Below are 18,465 nucleotides of genomic sequence, written 5' to 3' on the forward strand. Positions count from 1 at the left end.
ACAGAGAGTGAGGGAGAGAGAATCCCCTATCATGGGCTCAGTCTCATGAATCATGAGGTGATGACCTGAGCCAAAATCCAGAGTCAGATGCTCAACTGACTGAGCCACCCAGGCACCCCTGCAGCTTCAGTTTTATGTGTGAATTTAACAAGGTCTTTTGCTCCTGCCAGTCTCTCTTTCCTGATAGCTAAATATATTTTTTCTGGGAAGTACCCTGTAACTAACAATACATTCTAGTTTTCCCAACAAAATTAACACTAGGACCCCTTTCACTCTCAGACACAGCAGTTCATAGGATAAATTATATCATATGAACTACGCATTTCAACATATGACGACTGGCTAACTTCTCAGTTGATGGGAAGATCGTTGCCTTGTTTTTCGGTAAAAACCATTCTTACTCCTTTTTTTAGTGCTCATCTGTAGAGCTATGTCATAAAATCAAGACTTTTTTGGAACTTAATTCACTAAACTGAGAACATTCTAGCAAGAAATAACAACTTGGCTGTGGAAAACCAGTGTATCAGTTCTCTGCTACCCTATAACAAACCACTCCGAAGACCTAGCCACTTAAAACAATAGCCATCTATTTAGCTTATGATTCTGTCGATCAGAAATCTGAGCTGGGCTCAGCTGGGCCGCCCAGGCTTGTCTGGTCTCAATGTGCCTCACTTGTGCACCTGTGGTCACCTGGTTCATGCCGGCCTTGACCAGAAGGACTGAACAAGTGGGCCTCTCCCCCGGTCTCTCTCCCTTCAACAGATCAGCCGTGGCTCATTCACATTGGCATTCTTAGGATTCCAAAGGAAAGCAAGAGGGCAGACCCCGAATCAGAGCTACTTTTCAGTTCTCTACTGATACAACGTTTGGTATTGTTCCATTGTCCAGAGCAGGTCACACATCCAAGCCCAGGGTCGCTGTGAGAGAGGACTACTAAAGATACAAAGATGTGACCCAATTAGAGCATTATTGGCACAGTTGGCCCACCTCCCTGAGGGACAGATGACTCATCGGAACTTCATACTTGGGGCATGACTAAAAATGAGAGCCTGGGCGAGTTCCCCAACTAGGTTCTGGCGTCTTTATGGTCCCTGTGTTCTCTACGCCCAAGAAAACTGTCATGTTACAAGGAAAAAAAAAGAAATTACTAGAAATTTATTTTTCCAGAAATATTAAAATAAAACTGGAGTTGTGTCTGGTCTTTGGTTAAATTGTTAAACCTTCCATTTTAGGGTCCTGTTCATCTATATTTATTCCTTGGATTTTTTTTAACTCTAAGAGAACTGCTGCTTCTACCTCCCTACGATGGGTGGGTTAGGAACCTAAGAAACCATTTTCATGAAGTCCTGATGGTGTTCTTTTCGCTCCTGAATTTTGCAGGCTGCCTGTCACAAGGAAAGGCACGTGTCTCAGAAGGCTGTTTCCTTCATCCATGATATACTGACAGAGGTCCTCACTGACTGGAACGAGCCACCTCATTTTCACTTTAACGAAGCACTCTTCCGACCTTTTGAGCGTATTATGCAGCTGGAGCTGTGCGATGAAGATGTCCAAGACCAGGTCAGTGTGTCGCGGAGGGCAGCTCGCCCCTCAGCGAGCTCCTGTTGAATGCACGGGCTGTCACAGCTCTGTGGCCCTCACGTATTTCATCTTTCTCATAATCCTTTCAGGAATCTGTGACGGGGGTTAAGCAGTTTAGCTAGTTAGATACATGGTTAGTGATTGGGGGAGCTGGGGTTTGAAATGAAGCAATCTGGCTACACCCGCCTGTACTTTATATACCTCTCCTGTGCCCTTCATCACTACAGTACCCTCTGGACACCTCATGTCTAGCCTGATGGTGGGCCAGAAACACAGATCCACTCTCGGAAACCTCCCAACAAAGTTAAATAAGGGTTTATAAATCCCTTTTAAATATATTGACACTTTCAGCCAAGAAAGTAAAGAATATGAAGATGTCATTAACTAAGTAACAATAGGAAACCAGAGAGCTAAGCAGAGCTCTAAGACTGGTTTTGCCATGAGGGAATTTGCCATCAGGTAAAGCTGAGTTTCTGCTTCTCACATTGTTTTTTTTTTCTTTTATTTTTTGATGTTTTTATTTATTATTGAGAGACAGAGACAGAACAGGAGCAGGGGAGGGGCAGAGAGAGGGGGAGACAGAATCTGAAGGATGCTTCAGGCTCTGACTGTCAGCACAGAGCCCAATGCAGGCTTGAACTCACATTGTTTTGTTTTGTTTTGTTTTGTTTTAATTATTTAACAGTCCTTTTTCATTTTTTAAAAATGTAATTAATTGTCAAGTTAGCTAGCATACCCTGTATACAGTGTGCTCTTGGCTCCAGGAATAGATTCCCGTGATTCATCACTTACATAAAGCACCCAGTGCTCATACCAACAAGTGCCCTCCTCAAGGCCCATCACCCATTTTCCCCTCTCCCCAACCCCCCCCCCCCATCAACTCTCAGTTTGTCCTCTGTATTTAAGAATCTCTTATGGTTTGCCTCCCTCTATGCCTGAAACTTTTTTTCCCCTTCCCTTCCCCCATGGTCTTCTTGTTAAGTTTCTCAAACTCCGCATATGAGCAAAAACATAGGATATCTGTCTTTCTCTGCCTGACTTATTTCACTTAGCATAATACCCCCAGTTATATCCATGTTGTTACAAATGCCACGACTTCATTCTTTCTCATTGCCAAGTAATATTGCATTGTATGGGAGACAGATCTCAATGCAAACCTTATAAAACTGGGGTTTACTCAGGCCAAAGTTGAATTAGTAATGAACCCAAGTACCACTGTTCCTGAGGGTACTCGCAGCCTCTCTCTAACATTTTTTTTTTTAATTTTTTAATGTTTATTTATTTTTGAGAGAGAGACAGACAGCATGAGTGGAGAAGGGATAGAGAGAGAGGGAGACACAGAATGTGAAGCAGGCTCCAGGCTCTGAGCTGTCAGCACAGATCCGCATGCAGGGCGCAAACTCACAGACCATGAGATCATGACCTGAGCCAAAGCCAGATGCTCAACCGACTGAGGCACCCAGGCGCCCCTAACATTTGCTCTTGATAGAGATAAAGAAAAAAAAAAAAAAACGACTCTGTAAGATTTAAAATTAAAAGCTAGCCTTTGTATAGAGTCAGCCTATGAAATTATACCACCTTGGTAGAGCTAAGCAGCTCTACATAGGCACAATACAAAAGCAATAGAAATTCCCCCAGAGGAGCTCATTTCAACTCGGGCCACAAAAGAATCCCACATGCCAGGATCTGTGAGTTCACAGCATTTACAAAATATCACAAAACACACAGGGGAACAGGGCGGTAGTCAGAGGGAACCGTGAAGCAACAGGTGGCACCATCAGGACTAAAGACATTTGAAATTTTGTCATCCTGCCCTCAAAATATTAAATAAGAACATCTACTAAGTTTAAGGGAATGAAAGTAAGGAAAATACAGGTTAATACCTATACTCTAAATTGGGGGGTTTCAATAATAGTGAACTAAGTAGTTCAGATCTACTTCCCACAGGGAACAACCGAAAAAAGTTGGATTTAAAAAAATGTGTTTTTTTTTTCAATCACTGGAAGGCTTTGGAATACAGCAAAGCAGTGAATAACTATGAGGTCAATATCTAGGAGAAAAAGAATGCCCAGAGTCTGTGACTGGTGCTTGAGGCTACTTTTCCTGAAATGGAATCCACTGATTTCAGAAGAGGAAGCTAAAAGATTGAGAAATTAAGCAAAATTAGAGTCTTTAATGAAGCACTGACCTCTAGGAGCAGAATCATAAAGAGAAAGGGACATATTAGGTAGAAGAGTAAAACTGAAACAGACCGGTCATAAGAGGAAATCATACCAATCCCTAACATGAGATGAATGACTGAGAGTTCTAGTACTTGCCACAGTGCAGAACATCTCTCTTCTAGAAGATGATATCATCCCAGGGATTCAAACTATGTCTTGATTTGCATGTGCAATGTCTACGTTCAATAAAAAATAATCAGGCTCATTAGGAAATAACATGTCATTGAAAACAAAAATAAAATAAAAACACAATAAAAATAGACACGCATGCATGAGTGTGTGCATGCGCGTGCACACACACACGCCAGCCAGGGATCCAGACCCCAGAATTGTCAGAGACAGACTTTAAAATAACGATGCTTAAATATGTTCAGAAAGATTTAAGACATGATGGCATGAAAAAGTTAATGGATCTTCCTCATAAAAATCAAGTATAAAATAGGACAAAGTTGTCAAAAGCAACAATCTCAGGTTTCTGGAGATTGATCAAGGACAGACGACAAACTGAGTAGCATTTATGCTTAGAAATACTTCTTGCCAGAACTTTGGTTAAGAAGAGTGGAAGTCTTGGGGCGCCTGGGTGGCGCAGTTGGTTAAGCTTCCGACTTGAGCTCAGGTCATGATCTTGCAGTTCGTGGGTTCATGCCCAGCATCGGGCTCTGTGCTGACAGCTTGGAGCCTGGAGGCTGCTTCAGATTCTGTGTCTCCCTCTCTCTGTCTCTTCCCCTCTCATGCTCTGTCTCCATCTCTCAAAAATAAATAAACATTAAAAATTAAAAAAAAAAAAAAAGAACAGTAGAAGAATCTGACCTTTTGGCAAAGACATCACCCTTGCTCTCAAGATATTGTCAAGAATAGTGGTTTGACCAGTCTGGAGCTAACTTGGAAAATCAGCAGTTTTTCTCCTTTAAGAGATGGACTTGGTTTAAAGAAGATGAAGACCATTGGTTTGGCACCTAAAAGTGGTGAGTTCATTAGGAGGTGAACACGAGAAACCCACAACTTTGCTAGCCTACGGTTGCAGTGAGCATGAACCAGTAAGACATGTAACAAGAATCTTGGGGGCTCTTGGATGGCTCAGTAGGTTAAGCATCCAGCTTCAGCTCAGGTCATGATCTAGCGGTTCAGGAGTTCAAGCCCTGCATCAGACTCTGTGCTGACAGCTCAGAGCCTGGAGCCTGCTTCAGATTCTATGTCTCCCTCTCTCTCTACCCCTTCCCCACTCATGTTCTGTCTCTCTCTGTCTCTCAAAAATAAATAAACGTTAAAAAAATGAAAAATGTATGAAATGGTTTCGCTGGAAACCGGAAACTTAATAGAGAGACTAGATAAGTTCCTTGCACACCTCTGGCTGACTGAAACATGGGTATATTCAACATATACCCTACAAATCCATCAGAAAGTATAAAACAAGGGAAACTTGAGAACTGGCCAACGTTGGACTATTTTCCCCAACCTGCACACATGGGTTGGTTGAAGAGGACAGGAGCCTTAAAGGCTCAAGTTATCTGAGCACAACTTTTTCCTGCATCATCAGCTGACGACTAGCCTATGCAGGCATGGGGATGGCTACTATATAGTAAGGCTAAGACATACAAAGAAACTGAGCCAGAGACATTGGCTCTTCACACATGGAAAGAGACTGATTGCATAGTATAAGTCTGGCCCTTTATTTAAAAAAAAAAAAAAAACTTAGAAAAATTAGTCAGAATTCAGCTTTGCTACACTCTATTATATAAAATGTCAAGTTACAGGAAAAAAAGAAAAAAAGAAACATGCAAAGAGACCAGAAAGCGTGACACATTGAGAGGGGAGGCAAAAATATAGAAAGTGACTTAGAATGAGTCCAGATGTTGGAGGTGAGGGACAGTCTTTAGAACAGCAATTATAAATATGTTCAAAGAATTAACGGGAAATATGACAATAACTCACAAGTAGTCTAATTAAAAAATGGAAACTATGAGAAAATGCAAATTCTAGAGCTGAAAAAAGCACACACTGTAATAGATAGTCTTACTAGCAAGGTTTGAGATGGCAGATAGTAGAAATTATCCATTCTAAAGATTGGAGAGGATTGTTTGACCAGAAATAAAACCTTAAAGACCTGTGGGAAAATATCAAGCTTATGTATAACGGGAGTTCAGAGAAAGATGAGAAACACAAGAGGTGAGAAGATATATTTAGAAAAATAAACCCCAATTAGCATCAACACAAAGATATCCACAGTAGATACATTATAGTCAAGTTGCTCAAAGACAAAACCTCCAGAGCAGCAAGAGAAAAATAGGATTACCACAATAGGATTAATTGCTACTTTTCCAGAGAGAGTTAAGGTCAGAAGATAATGCAATGACATTTTGAAAATGCTAAAAGGGAAAAAAAAATGGTCAATGAATAATTTAGAGTAATTACCCTTCAAAGATGAAGATGAAGTAAAAGCATTCTCAGATAAACAAAAATCAAGAGAATTTCTTGCCAACAGATCTATTCCATAAGAAATACTAAGGGTGACTCAGCTAAATGTCCAACATCAGCTCAGGTTATGATCTCATGATTCACGAGTTCGAGCCCCACATCAGGCGTACTGCTGTCAACACAGAGCCCACTTTGGATTCCCTGTCTCCCTCTCTCTCTGCCCCTCCATTGCTTGTGCTCTCTTTCTCTCAAAAAATAAATAAAACATTTAAAAAAATACTAAAGGAATTCCTTCAGACTAAAAGGAGATAACACAAGATAGTAAATCAATTTCACAAATAGAAACAGTATCTGATGTGAGTTATATAAAAAGATTGTATTTATTTCTTTCTCTTTTTGTTTTATAAACTTAAGAGCACTAGCTCCAACACTGTATTTTTGGATTTATTAGCTATGAATATATAAATAACCATAACAGAATGAAGGGGGAGAAAGTGAAACTGTTTAGAAGCAAACTTGCTATATTTTGCCAGAATTAAGTCAGTATTAACTTGAAGAATATTGTGATAAATTAAAGATGTATATTATCCCTAGGGCAAGAGCCAAGGGAATAATACAAATAATAATTTAAAAATAGATAAAAGAATTAAAATTATACACTAAAAACATGTTTAACACAAAAGAAGGCAGTAAAGGAGGAATAGAGGAACAAAAACCACATTATATGTGGAAAACATAATAAAGTGGCAGATGTAAATAAGACCATATTAATAATAGCATTAAATATGTATTGGCATAAAGATGCTCAATGTCATTAGTCATTAAGGAAATGCAAATCAAAACCACAGTGGGATATCGCTTCAGACCCACCAGAATGACTTCAATATAAAAGATACTAAGTTTTGATGAGAATGTGGAGAAGTCAGAATTCCCATATGCTACTGACAGAAAGGTTAAATGCACCGCCATGGGAAATAGTCTGGCAGTTCTGCAAAAGGTAAATAACCAAGAAAAATTTAAATATATATCAGTCTAAACCTAGACACAAGCATGCATATTAATGTTATTATTAATAGCCAGAGAGTTGGAAACAACCTAAATTCCATCTGCTGATAAATGGATAAATGTGCTATTTCCATACAATAAAATGTTATTTGGCAGTTAAAAAAAATCAGTTCTGATTTGTGCTACAACGTGGATGAACCTTGCAAACATTATGCTAAATGAAAAAGGCCAGTCACAGAGGATCACATTTTATATGATTGCATTTATGTAAAATGTCCATCAATAAAAAGCACATCAATAAACAGGTTAAGGATTGCCTGGGGTGGAGGGCAGGGTTGGGTGGAGGGGATGACTGCCCACACTTGCTGCCTTTGGTGGACACAGGCAGGTAATGAAAACATTCTAAAATTAGATTACTGATGGTGGTACAGCTCTGTGAATATGCTAAAAAAAAAATGTACAGTATAATGGGGCAATCTTACAGTATGTGATTTATGTCTCAAAGATATTAGAAAACATCAATTGACTAAAAGTATCAGAAGGCAGAGATTATAAGACTGGACAGAGCAATAAGATATAATATGCAGTCTGCAAGAGACAGATTTTAGATTCAAAGGCACAAATAGATTGAAGGTAAGAGTATTGATATGCCATGCAAATAGTAACCATGAAAGAGTTGGGGTAGCTATATTAATGTCAGGCGAAATGAATGCTAATATGAATATTACTATTAACAATCTTTGGGACCTTGAGTTAGGCAAAGATTTCTTAGAAATGACACCAACATGAAGGCACCTCATGGTTCAGTTGGTTGAGCACCCAACTTAGGCTTAGGTCATGATCTCACAGTTTGTGAGTTCAAGCCCCACATCGGGCTTTGCAATGACAGTGTGGAGCCTGTTTGGGATTCTCTCTCTCCCCCTCTCTCTCTGCTTCTTCCCTGCTTATTCTCTCTCTCTCTCTCTCTCTCTCTCTCCCTCAAAAATAAACATTTTCTTAAAAATTTTAAAAAAGAAACGACACCAACACGATCCATAAAAAGAGAAACTGATGACTTGGGTTTCATTAAAATTCAAAATTTGTTCTTGAAAAGACACCATTAAAAAATAAAAAGACAAGGCCAAAGCTATTTTTAAAAATGTGTAAATCCTATATCTCAGGAAAGACCTGAATCTATAAATAGTCTTTTTCTAATGTGTATTTATTTTTGAGAGGGGGAGAGAGACAGAGCGTGAGCCGGCGGAGTGGGGAGGTAACAGAGAGGGAGGGAGAACAGAATCTGAAGCAACCTCCAGGCTTTGAGCTGTCAGCACAGAGACCAACACAGGGCTCAAACTCACAAACGTGAGTTTGGCTCATGACCTGAGCCAAAGTTGAACGCTCAACTGACTGAGCCATCCAGGTGTCCCAGGGAAGACCTGAATCTAGAATACATAAAGGACTCTAATTAATAAAAAGACAATAATGAGAAGACAAAAACCCAATTAAAAAAAAAAAAAAAACACCAAACCATTTATGGATGGCTAATAGGCACGTGAACAGTTGCTCAACAATGTAAGTCATTAGCCAAATGCGGATTAATTAATGCAATGTGGCTGCTAATGGAGGAGATTTTTGAGTGGGTTTGGCTGAATTCTGGTTTTTCTTTTTCACTGAAATTAACCCAGAAACAGGGGCCAGAGAAGTGTATCCCCCCCTTTCCAGAAATTCTCCTGCTGCTTTTAAGGAGAAAGTTTTAAGTGCCACCTCCTTTGCCTCTGCCAGGTTGTCACATCTATCGGCGAGCTGGTTGAAGTGTGTTCCACCCAAATCCAGTCGGGATGGAGGCCCTTGTTCAGTGCCCTGGAAACGGTGCACAGTGGGAACAAGTCTGAGGTGAAGGAGTATCTGGTTGGTGATTATTCCATGGGTAAGACCGTGGGTTCATCTTGTATGCTGAAACTTTACTGAATGCATTTATTAGTTAGAAAGCTTTGGGTGGAGTCTTTAGGATTTTCTAAATACAATATACCATGTAATCTACAAACAGGCAATTTTACGTCTTCCTTTCTGATTTGGATGCATTTTATTTTTTTCCTGCCTAGTTGCTCTGGGTAGCATTTCCAGTACTATGTTAAATAAGGGTGGTGAGAAGGAAGAATATGTAGATGATTCCTGTTATAAAGCGTTAGTTCTTGATGCCAGTGTTCACGCTATCTAAAGAAACTGATCAATAGGGAAAACTGCCATTCAGCCATGTTTTTCTGGCAGAAACAATCCGGTAGAGCAGGGACATGCATTCTGAGTTCTGTTAGCAGGCCAAGAACCCCAAGCATTAATCAGGCCCTGCTCTTCTGGACAGATTAGACGAGAGGCTGACACTTCTGTTGTTTCAGTTATACATATCTGTGTTGTGTTCATTCCTGAAGCTAAAAAGAAAACCATTATTCACTTCCTACAAAGAAGCAGGAAAGCTAATAGAATCCCATTTACAGAAATTGGGTTTGGGGGCCCATAAAGCATGCCCAACAACCATGGGTATCCTGTCAGTGAGTGGTCCCCAGACTACTGATACATTCAGAGACAGACTGGAGGGCTCACGGGACTCGGTGTATAGTTACACGAAGCCTTATTGCCTGGATCAAATTTATTACATGGCTCTCAGCTAAGATTTATCATGGCAGCATACTAAGGACAGGCCAGATTATCAGGGCAAAAAAACAGAGAATCGGGGGAAATCCCTGTGCAGGCTTCCATGTGCTCTCTGCCCTCCCATGAGGGTCCCACAGAGCATACTCTTCCCCTGCAGTGAAAATTCAGCAACATGAGTATGATGTTTCTTCCCAACAAAGCCCACTAGAGACCCAGCTAAGAGCTGGCCACATATGTACCCTCTACCTAGCACCTCCCCAAATCCCAGACTCCCCAAAGGAAAGCAAGTATTCAGAATAAACCATGTTGTTTGCACAGTCTAGGCACCTTGAACCACCCTTAATCCATTAACTGTTGCCTGGGAATATCCTGAGAGCCAAGTTCCCAGATGCCAGTCAAGGGCAGTCTTGTAAAGCAGGCCTTCTAAGCATAGCGATCTCGAGCCGGTGAACTCTTTAATGCACAGTTATGCATCAATTAGAATATGCCATCAGGGCCTTTCTAAACCTTCCCTCCCCTATAATTATGTGTGCAGGAGAATCCCAGAGGCCTGCCTGTTTCACCACCCCATGGACCCATACATTGCCTCAGCCCTGCATTCAGCTGGCTTTGCCCTCATCTCTCTGCTGGGCTCTTCGTATTTGTAGGCTTTCTGCAGCACCCCCTGCAGGCAAAGCTGAGAAAGACGGTACTGGAGTTGCACCGTGTGTACCATCAAGAGGTCAGGGATATCCTCCAATAGGTCTTTCCCAAGACCCCATGGAAGGTGCTGAGAGTATGGACAACCTGAATGGTAGAGACTTAATGTTCTTACAAGTCTTCAACCTTCTTCCCTCAGGAAAAGGCCAAGCCCCAGTGTTTGATGTATTTGAAGCTTTTCTCAACACCGACAACATCCAGGTCTTCGCTAATGCAGCCACAAGTTATATCATGTGCCTTATGAAGTTTGTCAAAGGACTGGGTAAGTGGGGTCTCCTTTCCATGCCTCGTGACAGTTGGGGACCCTGTCCTGGAGCACTGTGTGTGGAAAGCCCTGGAGACAGGCGACTGACTGCCTGGAGTGAGCCAGCAGCCTGGGCTGTGCGCAGATGGTGGTGTGTTGTGTTCCCAGGAGCAGAAAGCTTACTGTAAAAGCAGCTTGGATTCCGGCCAGGGTTGCTATTTTTCACCATGTTCACGAAATACTCTTGTAGCGTGTTTTCAATGTACATGTTATTTTACTCCAGCTTCTTTTTGAATCTTAAAATATTCAGTACTATATTCAGTAACTGCCCTTATGCAGGAATACGGTCTTCGATATCACATCATTAGCAGCCTGAGCTTGAGTTCCCAGATCCTCCTAAGAAAAATTAAGAATGCCTTCCCCTGGGCCTTATTAATCATAAAATTTCTTTGGAGTGTGAAAGTCCCCCTTCTTTGAGACTTTGTGTGTGTCAGAGTCTGCTAAGCTGATTTTCTGCTTAATTTAGCAATACTTTAACAAAGGGGAGTCCTGCTGTATGACATAACCCACTGTTGCAGATTTGTATATAGCACAAGTTTATCAGGGATGAAATGGAAGAGAGGCAGTTAGTTAAACCAGCAATTTTAGAAGGACCTTAAACCTTAAAGGTTTGAGAACTTCACCATGGAGTGCTCTGAGGCCTGGAGGCTAAGGACAATATAAAGTTCATGATATTTTTTTTCAATTTTTGCTAAATAATTGACAATTTGTTTGCAAAAGAAAACCGGACACCAAGAAACTAGGTGACTTCACTCACGCTCCCTTTTTTGAGGGGACAGGAACCAAATGCAAGTTTCAGGATAGAGCCTGAAGGCAACAAGTCTGATCTGTAGACCATTGTTGTTGTAGTCTATTATTTATCATATATGCCTTAGTCTATGATTACATCCACCCTGGGAAATAGAGGACTGAGCGGAAGGGTAATGATGGCAGCCACTTGCTTCTTGATTGGGCTTCAGAGGAAGATTTCTTTTGAACTACAGCATAAGATTTTATATCATTTTTTTTAATGTTTTATTTATTTCTAGGAGAGAGAGAGAGAGACAGCGTGAGCAGGGGAGGGTCAGAGAGAGAGGGAGTCACAGACTGAAACAGGCTCCAGGCTCTGAGCTGGCAGTCAGCACAGAGCCCGACGCGGGGCTTGAACCCACGAACCGCGAGATCATGACCCAAGCGAAAGTCGGACGCTTAACCGACTAAGCCACCCAGGCGCCCCTTTATATCATTTTTTTAATTCTGGTGTATGTTAAATAGAAACCAAATAATCTTAATCATAAGAACTTCAATTTGAATCTTTGTATTAGGTCGTAGAAAATTCAGGTTTTGCTTGGGGAAAACTCACTCCTGTGTGTCTTCTTTGTTATCTTATGTCTACCACACTCACAATACTGGATGGGGGGAGAGGGCAGTTCTCACACCATGCAGTATTCTGCGACACCAGCTGAGTGTCCTACAATTCAGTTCAATTTTTGCACTACCTGGAGTTGGCTCAGACTCCACAGGTTAGGGGCTCAGTCCCACAAGACTGCCCCCCACATCACACACCAAGCACAAGTAGGTCCCCAGGTTACCCACAAGTCTGACTTGGCTACAAATGTGAGGTTTCCGTAACCCCTGCCCCTTGGATTTGGTTATTTGTTAGAATAATTCACAGAACTCAGGGCAACTTGTTTACCAGTTTATTATATCATGAAAGATAAAGTGAAGGATACAGATGAACAGCCAGACAAAGAGATACATAGGGCAAGATTCATGAGGGTCCCAAACACAGGAGCTTCTGTCCTCATGGAGTTGAGGTGTCCCACCCTCCCAGCATATAGCCAACCCAGAAGATATCTGAACCCCATACTTTGGGGGCTCCATCATGTAGGCATGATAGGTCTTTAACTCTGTTTAGGAGTTAGGAAGGGGAGGTTCTAATCATGGCTTGGTCTTTCTGGTGAACAGTCCACATCCAGTAGCCCACCGGGTGTTGCCTCGGTTAGAACAATAGATATTCCTTTCATCCAGGAAATTCCAAGGATGTGGGAGCTCTGTGTCAGGAATCAGAGTCAGAGACCAAATATTAGAACAAAAGATGCTTCTCGTACTGTTATCACTTGGGAAATTACAAGGGTTTTAGTAGCTACGTGCCAGGAACTGGGAGCAGAGGCCAGTATATATGTTTGCTATTAGTTTGCAGTTTTATAGTTCATTGAAGAGTCATAATAATGACTGCTATTCAGTGAACAGTTGAGCGCCTCCTATGTGGGCACATCTATATGAAGATATGAAGATGAATAAAACATGTTAGAGGTTCCTGCCTGTGAGAGCCTCACGGCTCTTCTAGGAAACACATATAAATCGATAGTTACAATTCAGTAGGATGAATATCTTCATGGAGGCTAGTAAGGGAAAAAAGGACATTTAAGCTGAAATAACAAGCAGCTGCAATAGATGTTTGGTAGTGGGGTCTAGGGGCAAACTTCAAAGAGGAAGTGACATTTGAACTTGGTAGAGTAAGCCATAGGTTTATTTTTCTAGAAACAGAGTACATTGGAGGGATTCCACATAAGAGGGACGGTGGGTGACGAGTTGGAAAGAAAGGAAGGGGGCAGTTGTGAAGGGCTCTGTGTGCCACATCAAGGAATCCAGAACGTGCGAGGAAGGTTATTATTAAGTAAAGAGTAGTACAATCACACACAATGTTAGAAACTAAACTCTGGCAGGCACATGTCCCCATATGTGGGGACGAGAAGCTATAGGCAGGCAGAGTGTAGAGAGGATGCAATTGGCTCTAGCTCATGGTAGAGGTGGGGTCTGCAGGGCCCCCACCTGGAATGGGGGGTTGGGGAGGAGTAACTGAGGATGGCTCCCATTCCCACATTCCATACAAAGACTGGTGCTACCCAGCGGGTTAGGTGTGGAGGAGAGGAGAAAGTAATGACATGTGGACATGTTGAATTTCTGTGTAACTCCATTCCAGGGGAGATGCCTAACAGCATGTTACAAATTTGAGATTTTCTCTTAAGGAGGGAGATAAGGGCAGCAAATGGAGATGCAGAATTACCGGTATGTGCAAGGAGGATGGTTTTTCCTATAAGTTACAAGGTGGAGTTATTTGTATGGGGCATGGAGTCTGGGGGAACTCAGGAGCCTCCAGGACAGCGATGCTGGCTGTGGACTGCCCAGGACTCCAGGGGGCGCCATTTGCATAGACTTTGTTGTGTTACACAGCAGCCACGGTTAAAAAAAACAAAAACAAAAAAAACCTTTGGGACACTCAAAACTGTGAGCAACACGCTAAGAAATGAACGTATTTTTAATTCCCACTTGGCTTATTCAACACGAATTTGATCTGTTCTGTGTTTTTATATTGTGAAGTGTGTTAATCCAAACCAGGGGTTGGCAAACAATGGCCTGCAGCCCAGATCCAACCCATCAATAGTTTTTATAAATAAAGTTTATGGGAACACAGCCATGGTCATTTGTCTATAGCTATTTTTGTGCTACAACAGTAGATTTGAGAAATCGTAACAAAAACAAGATGACCCGCAAAGCTTAAAGTATTTACTGTCTAACCTGATCCTTGATCTAAAATACAAATGTTTATCTTTTCTTTTTTAAGGAGAAACCTGCCTCTTGGTCTGAATTTTAACTAATGCCTAGTAATTAGGTCTGTTTACCCCCAGGGGAGGGCGCTAGTTGCTACAATTGTAGACAATTGGATACAATTACAGTACTGTGGAATGATTTTATTAAAAGTAGGGGAATAGAGTCGTTACATGAGAAGAATGATAATCCTCAACTAGTATTTACCTACAGAAAATCTAGATGCCCTCTACAGATCTGTGAAATCTCTAGATATACACCACAAAAAAAAAAATAGAAATCATTCCAACTCAATTCAGTAGTCTCTGTTGCCAAGCCCCAGATGTTAGATCATCTCAGGGACTTTATTTATCATCTCTATTTAGTGCCAGGCACCAGCAGCAGATGGGTTCTTTTCCAAACAGAGAGAGGCCCATACTTCATTCCAGCCCAACACGTGGCTTGTCGCCAGGAGGGTCCTTAATCATCAAGTTTCAAAGACACCGAGGGCACAGAGAAGTGAGTTACAGAGTGTCCAGGTACAAAACACCGTCCGGCCACTCTGGGTATCATGGTAGAACTCAGAAGAAGTGTTCATGGTTTAGTGAAAAGGAGAGCTACAAAACGGGATAATCCCAACAAAATAAGATGCACGCTGTGACCCCAACCGTATTTAACATGACACATTCAGAGGAGAAAAATGATTGTCTAAGGAGTCGTGGAGTTTGGGGTAACTTTTTCTTCTATTTTAGTAGACGTTTAGTGAACGAAGGCTGTGTGACTGAATAGGTCTTCTGTTGAAGGGGGAACGCCAGAGTAATTTTGTCTGTCTCTGTCCACCAGGGGAGGTTGACTGTAAAGAAATAGGAGACTGTGTCCCAGGACCAGGAGCCACGTCCCCAGACCTGTGCCTGCCTGCCCTGGATTACCTCAGGCGCTGCTCTCAGGTACGGGGCGCGCTCGCCTGCATTCTAGTATAAACTTTTGTCCCCACCCCTTCCAGGAAGGAAAAAAAGAAAGAAAGTAATTGGAAATATACTAGAACACACAACTGAATTGAAATCTCTGAAACTTCTCACTTGTACTCAGAACTGTCATAATCTCTATATTTGTGTCAGGCTGTAAGGAAAGGGGTCATGAGGTCGTGGGAAGTCCTCATGATAGAACCAGAACGTGGATGGTGGGGATGCAGCCAACGCAAGGAGACAAAAACAAAAGACGAATGCAATCAGGCAAGATCTAGTGAAGAAATCCCCATGGAACAGCACTTATCAAGGAGAACAGCCACCTTCATTTTGCTAAATCCAGTAACTGCCCTCACCCATGTCAAATGCCGGTGGACCAGAGGATGCTCCCTGCTGAAGCCCTTTCTCCCCCAGGCTTCAGTGATACCTTCTCTCCCCTCTCGGTAGTTGTAGTCCTGTCTTTGCAGGTTGTGTCCCCAGGCCGCTTCTGGTCTGGGGAACCTCTCCCATGGTGATAGCAGTGATAGTGTAAAGCCCCAGGGCTTTAGAAGGGATACCCAGCCCCAGCCGCGTCCCCCAGCTGCCTCCACCAGGCCCACTCATGACAGAACCTCAGCTGCCTTTACACCTTCAGATCTTGCCTTCTCACTCTGTGCTCCAGCCACAGTCTTTTTACCCCTCAGATACACAGTGCCTTACCGCTCAAGGCCATTGCCGTCCCCTCTGTCTGGAATTTTCCCTCCCTGGATCTCTGTGGGGCGCTTTTTCTCTTGATCTCATCAGGACCATCACCTCCTCAGAGAGACCAGAGCTACCTACCAACCCCCTGCCAACATTCCTACATACCCCGGTCCCTCTCATGTCACGTAATTGTTTCCGTAGCCTTTAGGTCTGAAATTGTATTTATCATTGTTAAGACCCCCAGGACAGGAATTTTGTCTGTCTCGCTCACAGCTGTTTTCCTGGTTTCTGGAGCCGGACAAGTTCAGCAGGTACAATTCTAGTTCATGAGGATCTGCGGCAGTTTGGCCCAGGAATGAGGATTCCTGGGTGATGGGCTCCAGCAGTGAGAGAGGAATGAGGAACCCGCGGCCATGTGTCAGCTCTGCTTCCAGTATCTTCATCTCTTGCACCTGGCCGACATAGTCCTTCATTCCGCCACTTACTGTTGGCCTTGGTGCCCTGGTGTCAAGGGAAGGGGAAATCAGAGTCTGGTATCCCATTTGCCTGTAGACTCTCTCCTGAGTGATCCCCACAGAGCACTCCCCCATAGGCAAAACTCTTGACATGTTTTGTGGTTCCCTGGGAAGGTTTATAAAAGCCTATAAAATTCATAGGCAGTTGAGATGCTGAGAAAGTAGCCCTAGAGTCTTTTTCCCCACGTTTTTATTTTCACTGAATGCTGTTTCACCTCCTCTGTGAGATAGATGCTTCTCCTGAGCTACCGTTTAAATCCAAATCACAACCAACCTTAGAACGTTCATACGTTGAGAGCTTTTCTGGTTTTCCCTGACATGAATGTTGCTGTTATATAATGTTACCCTTCTTTAACACCCAGAGTGCAGCTTTTTCCAATATGTAATTGCAGTTTGATATTTTGTTATTTAGTTACTGGCCAAAATCTACAAAATGCCATTGAAGCCAATATTCCTTAGCGGGAGACTCGCTAGCTTGCCCCGAAGACTTCAGGAGCAGTCGGCGAGCAGTGAGGATGGAATTGAGTCAGTCCTGTCTGATTTTGATGACGACACTGGTAAGTTAGTTGACTGGACTGAACTAGGTTATTTGCTTGTTCATGTTCCCAGAAGCTTAAGCCGTGAGTTCAGTAACTTATAGATCATAAGAATGATCATCCTTTTATGTTGCAGTTATTTTTAATTCTAATAGAACAAGGCTACCTACGGTTTCCAGGAACTTTTTAAAAACGTCACTTGATGTCTTGTCTCCAAGACAAGATCTCCAAACCCATCCTTTTCAGTTTCCATCGAAACTCAGTGGAAATCTGCAGATTCCACTAACTATAGTTTCTAACTCTGAATTCTCTATAATTTAGCAAATTGGAATGTGGTTGCATTGGTACTTAAATTGGCTGGTAATTGTCTTTAATACCTTCTAGGAAACACAATCATTATATAATTACTTCCTGCAGGACTATTTAGTTAGAGACTGGGGAAATTAAGCCACTACTGAAAAGGGAATCTATTTGTGGCTGGTGGAACTCAAGGCTCATTAAAAGAATAATTTCTAAGAATGTGTTTCAAATTAGTTCCCATGTAATTTCCTGTGGATTAGAGTTCAGTCTAGTAACTTGGGAACATTTTCAGATGGGTTAACTCATGCTCATGCTGTTGTCTCCTGAGCCCATCGACCCTGTCCTGTTCTAGATCCAGAAATAGAAATTATATCCTTCAAGAGGTCTAATATCCACCACAGGTTGTTTCAAACCCTTGCAGAGGACTTTTGGGGGGAGGTTTTATTTAATTTGCTTTTTTATTTGTTTTTAATTTTTGTTTTCTTTTTCTATTATAAATTCACTTATGAGAGTAGCAAGAGGATTTACAGTCTTCCATAGGGATTATAAACAATAAAACCTCACTAATTTAGAATAGTTTTAAGGAAGAACCAGAAGGAAAAATAGCTAATGGAGAGAACAATGAAAATACTAGAAATAGGCTGGATGTTGCCTGATAGAGGTTTCATTTAATGATTAGTTAAGAATAATTTTTACTTAGCCTCTTAAGCCTCCTGCCCAGACAATTATAAACAGAAGCTAACGTTGTTTATAACACAGTCTTTACCACCATTGTAAATGATTTGTGTAGGATTATTGCCAGGAACCCCTTTTCCATCTGTGCAAATCGTTAATCCATTGTGTCTTCTAGGCAGCCCATCTTTTTGTGGATAAGGTTCCACCAAACACCTATCTAAAGTTTTCCACATTATCAATTCATCAGGCCTTTTTTTTTTTTTAACCTTTTATTTTATTTTTGAGACAGAGAGAGACAGAGAACGAGCTGGGGAGGGGCAGAGAGAGAGGGAGACACAGAATCTCAAACAGGCTCCAGGCTCTGAG

The 18,465-nt window shown here is 41.9% G+C and overlaps 1 protein-coding gene across 1 annotated transcript in view; it reads left to right on the forward strand.

Moving 5' to 3' along the window:
• The window catches only part of ARFGEF3 (ARFGEF family member 3), a 178,339-nt gene that overhangs the window by 139,160 nt on the left and 20,714 nt on the right, over positions 1–18,465 (forward strand). Inside the window, exons 22-26 of the mRNA XM_039243569.1 lie at positions 1,381–1,560; positions 8,988–9,132; positions 10,693–10,815; positions 15,271–15,374; positions 17,001–17,145. Coding sequence (XP_039099500.1) covers positions 1,381–1,560; positions 8,988–9,132; positions 10,693–10,815; positions 15,271–15,374; positions 17,001–17,145 — 697 coding nt within the window. The remainder of the gene's footprint in view (positions 1–1,380; positions 1,561–8,987; positions 9,133–10,692; positions 10,816–15,270; positions 15,375–17,000; positions 17,146–18,465) is intronic.

Source organism: Hyaena hyaena, unplaced genomic scaffold (assembly GCF_003009895.1).
Source record: "Hyaena hyaena isolate Hyena2069 unplaced genomic scaffold, ASM300989v1 scaffold_229, whole genome shotgun sequence".
NCBI classification, from domain to species: domain Eukaryota; kingdom Metazoa; phylum Chordata; class Mammalia; order Carnivora; family Hyaenidae; genus Hyaena; species Hyaena hyaena.